The sequence below is a fragment of the Trachymyrmex septentrionalis genome, unplaced genomic scaffold, assembly GCF_001594115.1.
Source record: "Trachymyrmex septentrionalis isolate Tsep2-gDNA-1 unplaced genomic scaffold, Tsep1.0 scaffold114, whole genome shotgun sequence".
NCBI lineage: Eukaryota > Metazoa > Arthropoda > Insecta > Hymenoptera > Formicidae > Trachymyrmex > Trachymyrmex septentrionalis.
In genome coordinates, this window is record NW_017304269.1 from 2,065,772 (window position 1) to 2,074,442 (window position 8,671).

The following is an 8,671-nucleotide window of genomic DNA, read 5'->3' on the forward strand; positions in this document are numbered from 1 at the left end:
GTAACTATAATATAATAAAGTATATCGAAAACATATAGATTGTTTTTGATGTGCACAGGTGGATGAAAGAATTATTTATGACAGGCTCTAAGCGTGATTTAGAGGAATCTGACATTTATCGACCAATCAAAGAAGATGAATCTCAAAAAATAACTGATCACCTTGAAAAGTGAGTATTGCCTGCGATGGTGGCAAATAAATATACATTAATAAATGCACATTATGATGCCTAAAAATTATAGTTTTTACTTTTGTATATAAAATAATAATTAAATGAATTTTAATAATTTTGTATAGCGCACAAAAATGTTGTATTATATTATATTGTTTTCTGTTTTCTGCTTTTTGCTATTTTTTACATCTTGTCTTTTTGCTCCTTATCCGGTTTTTTTGTTTTATGTCGCCTGAGATAAAAGTTAACGAACTTCGAAAGACACAAAAAATACATAGCAAGAAATACAATTGTCGATAAAAAAATTGTAAAAGAGAAAAAAGCAAAAGATAAAAAACAAGAAAAATAGGAAATAAAGAGCACATAGAATAAGCTTTAATTACCTTACTAAAATTATATAGTTGTGGAATATCAGATTTTTTTATCTAAGCAAAAAATTTATCTGTATTTCGCAGAAATTAAATAATATGACATTTCATACAAATTTATATTGCGCTTTCCAGCAAGAAACACAAATGACTCAGTATAATATAGTGAATCATTGCATCCTTATTGTTTACCAATATTAAACAAAGATAAAACACTTCAATATGTTATACTATTTCATCTGTATTTTCCTGGAAGGTATCCATTATACATAATATAATTTTGATAATTATTCTATTGTGCGGCGTCATTATTTTACATTAAATATCTACTCTTTAAAGTAAGAATGCAGTTAAATACGGAAAAAGTAAAGTTAATTTATTAACAATAAATCAAGTTTTGTCGTCTTTATAGAATTCTAGCGCATTTTTTCCAGGTATTGGAATTGCGAGCTGAATAAACTGAAGAATCTGGAATATACCTTAGGCAAAGACGGGCAGAAAGTGCCACTAAAAAAGAATGTTCGTCCAAAATTGTACAAGGCGATCTTCAAAGCTTTTTGGTTGCCATATATGATAATCGGAATCTGCACATTTATCCAAGTACATTATCCAAGTACACATTTAGATAAGAAGAGATATCATATTACTATTTGCGATATTTACAATTAGTTTAAGCGTGTTTATGATTATTATAAAAAAAACATTAAAAGATATTCTCGTAAAAAAAGAGAAAGACAATTGAACAATTTGTTGCGTTAGATGGCAATCTTCCATTTACAAATTAGTTAACAACGAGGAAGAAAATCGATCTAAGTAAATCTAAGATCTCTTTTTCTCTCTTTTCTTATTGTTAGATCAATTAGCTTCACAAATCTATTTGGGATTAATGGCGCTTTCCATTGGGAAAACTAGTGCAACACTGAGTGCAATTGAATGCAAATCAACATATTTTTAGTGTTAATAAATAATTTAACCCTTTCAATTACATAGTCTTTGTCATTACGATAACCTCATAACGTTAAAAGGATTAAATTATTTATTAATATGTAAACCAATTTGCAATCAATTGCACTAGTGCTGTACTAGTTTTTCTAGTGGAAAATGTTATAAATTTCGACTTTTTTATTTTTAGTGCAGTGTAATACGCGTAGCAGTACCGATCATTCAAAGTTGGATTATTAACTACTTCTCCAGAAATTCCAACTTAAAGTACAAGGTAGAGAAAGACGAGGTGCTGATTTACGTCGTTTTTATGGTTCTCTGTAGTTTCGTCTCCATTCTGATGATGCACCATACGATACTACAATCGCTGCACATTGGCATGAGGATCCGCGTCTGCTGTAGCTCCCTCCTCTATCGGAAGGTAATATTGCGGATTAATTTGCGAATTTATGCGTTAATCAAGTTCTTCCTAGGAAGAGAAGAGAGTTGCTTTTTCTATATTCGGAAAGAATGTACTGTGTTTGATTTAATTAATTAATTAAGTAATAATAGTGCAATGCTTTTACTGAATTGGATTAAGATTTGTCAATGTTGAAAACTTTGAGTTATCTGACGAGGAAACTGATTACAATGTCAAACAATTAATTTAAATCAGTTTCTTTTGGTGTTTAAAGAAGTGGCTGGTCGTATTGAGCTCATTATCTCGTATATTTATTGTCTTTCGTTTGTCAGTCATTTGCGTACACTTGTTATCTACCATTCTCGAGTTTTTTTGTGAAAAAATGTGGAATTTAACACGTTTAAAATGTAAAATCACAGGTCACTATGAATGGATTTTCTTCTTTGTATTTCTATAATCGCTCAGAGCATTTAGAGTTAAATTTGTGACATACATTTTATACATTTAATTATTATATATGAACGATCTATCAATTGATTACGTGCTGCTTTTCTAGTGAATGTGTAATGATACAAGTTAAAACATTCGCTAGTTATTCATTAGTATAATAATTTCCTATTTTTGAGCTTTGAAGGATTGATATAATTTTGGTATAATAAGTATAGTATTTTGATATAAGTTTGATATAAATGCTCTATAATTTTTTAAATTTTAAGTTTCGTATTGACTTTGAAAGATCTTTTTTATAATATATGCATATGTATTTTATCATAGATAAAAAATATGACAAATGAATGCGTGGTAATTTATTATACAAGCCGGATATCTTCTTCATTATGCATGTCCTTCGACTTCAACCGATAGTACGTTTGCTGGTACCCCGCGAATATGCATTGTAGAATGACACATGTCTTCCTATACTTATCTCTGTCGAAATATAGCAGACTATTACCACATAGAGAGTAAAACCTAGTCAAATGGAAAATAACAGTTTTCACTTGTTGCAATAACATGTAGAACACTGTTTTGTAACTTAAAATATTTCTTTCTTATTATGTCTTAAATTTAAAATTCTTTTTTAAATTTATATTAAATAAATTTTAGTTTTAATAACTTTTAAAACTTTTTTAAATTGCGTTCTTGTATTATTTTACGATATTATATAAAATAAGTTAAAGGTTTTTAAAATTCTTTCAGGAAGAATTTATTTAAAAAAGAGAATACAGTTTTTTTTTAATTATATAAAAGTAAGCCGTGTAATTATTTATTAAAACTGTTGCAGTTATTACGGTTGAATACAGCATCTATGAATGAAACCGGTACCGGACAGATCATGAATCTTCTCAGCAATGACGTCAATCGTTTCGATCAACTAACGGCGTTCCTGAATTATGTATGGATTATGCCTTTTCAGGTCCGAAATAATTAAACATCTTGAATATTTTTTTAAGTTGATGCCAGATCATTAACTCTGTTTGAACAATTGCAAAGAGTCCATTGATAAATTTTATCAGCAGAATGATCGTTTTAAATACTTTCATAGAATCTGTTATATCAGATGTAGCAACAAAATGCCATAAAACATATAACAGAATTTGTTTTCATGTACATGATATTTAAGGGAATCCTAAATGGAAGATTTCGACGTAGTCGCTGTTTTATGTACACACATACGATTTACGGCACATCTAGTTTACAAAACATCGATCACTACACATATTAATACATATAAACGTGCACACATATTAATACATATAAATTTTTCTGCAATATTTTTTATTATACTAAACTCTTAGGCTCATTTCTAAAAGCACAGTATTATTCTTTTATGTAATCTCTAGTCCTCTATTAAAATTTAATTGTTTTATACATAAAAGTATGAAACTTTTATATTATGTGTTATAAAGCAAGAGAAATTGATAACAAAACCGCAGTAATTTTCTAATTTTTTTTAATTTTTCATATTAAATCTTACAGTCCGGAATTATTGTCTTATATATCTATACTTTAATTCTCTTTCTAGAGAAGAATCTTTAAATCTATAAGATACATATGAAAAAATTAGTATAAAAATTATCGCGGAAAATCAAGAAAACGACTGTAGGATCTCTTTAATAGAAAATTGACGGTAGAAACTGAACGGATTTGCAGTATTTGCACATAATTTGGCCCAGGTTGATAATACAAATCCGGCAGAATCTGTTTAAATTCAGATTCTGTTCGATTTCTGCTGCCAAATTACATGGTCTGACAATAAAGTTTTCTAACTGCAGCAATAAACAACAGACATCTTAAATAATAAAATGTTTATTAAAATATTTTATCTTCCAAAGTAATTTTTAATAACATTTTATAGACATTTTTTTAAAAAGACGTCTAAAATATATCTTTAAGACGTGTCTTATATCTCAATTTTAAACTTTTTGTCTGGGTTATTAAACTGGCTTTTTTTACACTTCATGCTGTTAGCAAAATTTAAAAATATTAATGATGAAAGATAAATATTTTCGAGACATCAAGGACATTCAGAGGAATGTAACAAATGATCTGAATAATACTTCAAGTACAGACTTTAAACGAAGTTTTAAGGCTTTGTATTAAAACATATGAAGTATATACTGATGGGACAATACTTTGGAAAATTAATATAACATTTGTTATCTGAGACGTCTGTGTTTTCTTATTATCACAGTTCGGAAACTTCACACAAATCATGTGTTTTGACGGGCTCTGCTGGCAGATTACGAGCTCAATGAAAACGCAGATAGTACTGAATCTGTTACTTATTAATCTCTTTTATAGATGTTAGTAAGTATATCTATCTAGTTTAACTTATAGAAAATCCACACATCTGTGTATATTTTACAACTCTGAGTTAGTTTGTGTTATAAAGACGTAGGATTTTTACTTTTTCCTTATTTGGATGTTTTGAAAAACTGTCTGAGTTTTTTAACAGATGATAATCATGGGAACAATAATGTGGCAAAAGATCGGTATTTCGGTTCTTGTCGGTATTGGATCGCTGTTGATTATTGCTTTAGTAGTACAAGGAACCTTTAGTCTGCTGAGTCGTAGAATCAGAGCCATGATTGCGCCACTGACTGACCGAAGAGTACAATTGATGAGCGAACTTGTAGCTGGAATACAGGTATATATTCACAAGACATGTGATTAGTTAACTTATTTTTAAATAAAAGCACATAGGATTCATAAATTTAAACAACAATATATAAGAAATAGGGCTAATGAGAGTCAAATATTTACCCAGATAACACAGGGAGTCCGAAAAGAATTCTTTTATAATTCCCGACTTACGAAATGAATTCCTATTTCTGTCCTATTTCTGTTCTAAAAGTATTTCTGAGAGTCTCAAAAAATCACTTTTACGTCACTTAGATTATCAACCGGAGATTTTAGAATAAAGATTGATTGCAAGTTATGTGTTGTAGAAAACATAAAAATATTTGCATAAGTTTTTGCTTTTTTTACTTAAGATGGTTTGAAATGTTTTAATGTGTTTAAAATAAATATTGGTTATAAATGGTAATAAGCGTTAATTTGTTATTAGTTAATGTGCAACCGTTCTCGAGAAATAACTTTAATAACTGTTATCAAATTTGGAGAATAATGATAATTATACTAGGCATTTATTTTCATTAAATTATAATTTTGAAAGAGCAATAATGTTTAAGATCTAATAACTTAATCGATAAATATTTAATCGGTTGCAACTTGATTTGTCTGCTATAAGCGTTGTTCAAAAATAAAACGTCTGACTCGGACAATCATAATTGTTTGCTTAGGCTGTTGAAGAGTTACAGCATAATTGTCAGACAATTATGATTGTCTGTGCTCAAACTATTTTTTTAGATTCTTGATAAATCTAATTACGACAATTATTAAGTGTTTAATGTGACGATTGCTTTTAATTAATACATTCTTTTGAATCTAATTGGCTTATTACAATATTGAACTATCAAGGATCTAAAAGAATACTTTATAGTTGCAGATAATAATCTTTCAATAGTTGTCAAACTGCTTTTTTTATTGAACGCAACCACTATTTCAAGACCAAATAACTATTTACAAGAGTAATAATTGTTTAATTAATCAAACTGATCGATAATTAGTTAAGATGTTTTATTACAATATTATGGTAAATTACATTGTGTTAAAAGGTTTCTGTTTCTCAACATCTAAATGATGAGACGCAGAAAATAAAATCTTTATTTTAAAAAATTCTACAAATTTTAAACTTTTTTGTTTTACGTTACGTATTTATATGCATAAAATACATATGAGCATTATTCATGTGTTGAGAAACGGAAACCTTGCCTATCAGCGTAAGTAAATTTTTGGTATTGTAATATTATCAATAAATTTTATTATTTTAATATATTATTTTAAAAAAATTACATAAACAATAAAAGAGAGAGTTTATACTATTATATTTATTTTTGTATTAAAAATATTAAATTTCTTATATCTACGTAATCTTACAAATTTGTTTTATTACATAAGAAACTCAAAACGAAATTTTTAACAATAAAAAGTTTTTTAAAAATTAAAAGTTTCTTTCAATATAAAAAACCTACAAGAAATATCAAAATTGTTGAGAAATAAATAAAAAAGATCGAAACTTTTTTTACTATGTTATTAATAATCATTTAACCAAATAACTATTTAAATAATCGGTTATTTTAAAACAGCAATAATTGTTACAACCATTAAAAATTAGTATTTAGTAAAGATAACTGTTTAGTTCATTACTATAAACTGTATTAACTGTTCCCACTTGACTACATTAGCTCTATTTTTTCTATACATTTTATTTTTAAACAATCTGCATGACTGACTAATGTTTAAATGTCAATTAAATTTTACAGTAAAATTTTGTGAAACAAATTTATGAGATTATAACTTTTATTTCAGGTAGTGAAGATGTACGCTTGGGAGAAACCGTTCAGCAAGATTGTTTCAGTGACTAGAGAGCTAGAAATTAAAAAGATCAAATTCTCGTCGTACGTGCGCGCAGCATATTTGGCCATCATAGTCTTCACCGAACGATTAACTCTCTATTTTGCTCTGATAACGTTCGTTCTAATGGGGAATGATCTGACTGCCGATGTGAGCTACGAAATGTCTACGTATTTCAACATGCTTCAACTCACCGCTGCATTGTACTTTCCGCAAGCGTTGATAATGCTCGGCGAATCGATGGTGTCTATGAATCGATTGGAGGTATACGATTATTTGCGATAAACTCTTAAATTTACAACTTTTCCGATGTCTATTGTCAGATACTTGTCAGATACTTGCTAAAGTTAGCTTAATTTTTACAGGACTTTCTACTGATGGACGAAGTGAACATGGAACGCTTGGAGAAGACGTCGCAGTTGCAGTTTAAATCTCAGAAATCAAACGAAGCGACTAATGAAGAGAATGAAATAGATAGATACATCTCGAAAAATGGGAGTATCGGTCTTTCCGAACTTCAAAGATTACCTGACCTTCCGGTCTACGTGAAGCTTCAGCATGTTTCCGCCAATTGGATCAGTGGCCAATTGCCGCCGACTTTATGCAACATCAGCTTAACCATTAAGCCAGGTCAGTTATGCGCTATGGTTGGCGCCGTAGGTTCCGGAAAATCGTCGCTGTTACATGTGCTGCTGAAGGAACTGAATCCTGGAGCGGGTTCAGTGATCCTCACTCAGGAGCCTTCGAAGAATAATTTTCAGGGCAATGGTTATTTCACGAGCAATTCAAATCTGCGCATCTCCTATGCTAGTCAGGAACCTTGGCTCTTCGGGGGTACAGTGAGGGACAACATACTATTTGGCCAGCCCTATGACAAGGCCAGATACATGCAGGTAGTTGTCATGATTGTTGCGGATACTACAGTGTTCATGTATTCCTGCTATTGTACAGTATTAATATAATTTTTGGATGTAACTTGTAATAATTCTCTGACTCTTCAGTCTTCCGCATCTATCATTAAACATGAATGACATTTTTAATTGTAATTAAAAGAAAATATCTCTTAGCAAGTGTTATACATTTTGCTAAATCTTTAATCTTTTTATGATTATATTTAAATAAAAGAAAAGTATCGAATATTTTCCAATTTCAAACTTATTAGCTTTTGCAAACGTTGTTCACGTTTTAATTGATTGGCAAATGTTTCAGGTGGCGAATGTGTGCGCTTTGACGAAGGATTTCCAACAGTTTCCACAGGGAGACATGACATTGGTCGGCGATAGAGGTGTATCCTTGTCCGGAGGTCAAAGAGCACGAATCAATCTCGCGAGGGCGGTTTACAGGCAGGCGGATCTCTATTTGTTCGACGATCCCTTGAGTGCGGTGGATACTCACGTTGCTAGGCATCTCTATGGGAAGTGTATCACTGAATATCTTCACGGTAAGACGAGGATACTCGTCACCCATCAATTGCAATTTCTTAAACGGGCGGATTACATCGTCGTGATGAATCGAGTGAGTCACATAGAATATTCTTTAATTATCTTTTAATTTGAAAATTTTTAAGTAGAGAAAGGGAGCTATGAATCAAAACGACGTGTTCATGTAAAATTCAAAATTATATTAACAAAATTAAACTTAATGGTTCAAATGCACTGCTGGTAACATGCTGTCGCTTGAAGATACACAAGCTTGAAGATAAGCGATAGAGTTTTAGCAACAGCGTATTTAAACTACTTAAACAATATTATTATGCTGTTAATAAAACACTATCATTTATCTTCAAACGTGAGAATCTTTAAGCAATAATGT

At 30.1% G+C, this 8,671-nt stretch overlaps 1 protein-coding gene across 1 annotated transcript in view; it reads left to right on the forward strand.

Annotated features, from left to right (window-relative positions):
• Positions 1-8,671, forward strand: part of LOC108753554 (multidrug resistance-associated protein 4-like) — a 15,487-nt gene that overhangs the window by 972 nt on the left and 5,844 nt on the right. Inside the window, exons 2-9 of the mRNA XM_018495222.1 lie at positions 59-169; positions 975-1,140; positions 1,673-1,903; positions 3,165-3,296; positions 4,839-5,030; positions 6,815-7,123; positions 7,225-7,752; positions 8,069-8,374. Coding sequence (XP_018350724.1) covers positions 59-169; positions 975-1,140; positions 1,673-1,903; positions 3,165-3,296; positions 4,839-5,030; positions 6,815-7,123; positions 7,225-7,752; positions 8,069-8,374 — 1,975 coding nt within the window. The remainder of the gene's footprint in view (positions 1-58; positions 170-974; positions 1,141-1,672; positions 1,904-3,164; positions 3,297-4,838; positions 5,031-6,814; positions 7,124-7,224; positions 7,753-8,068; positions 8,375-8,671) is intronic.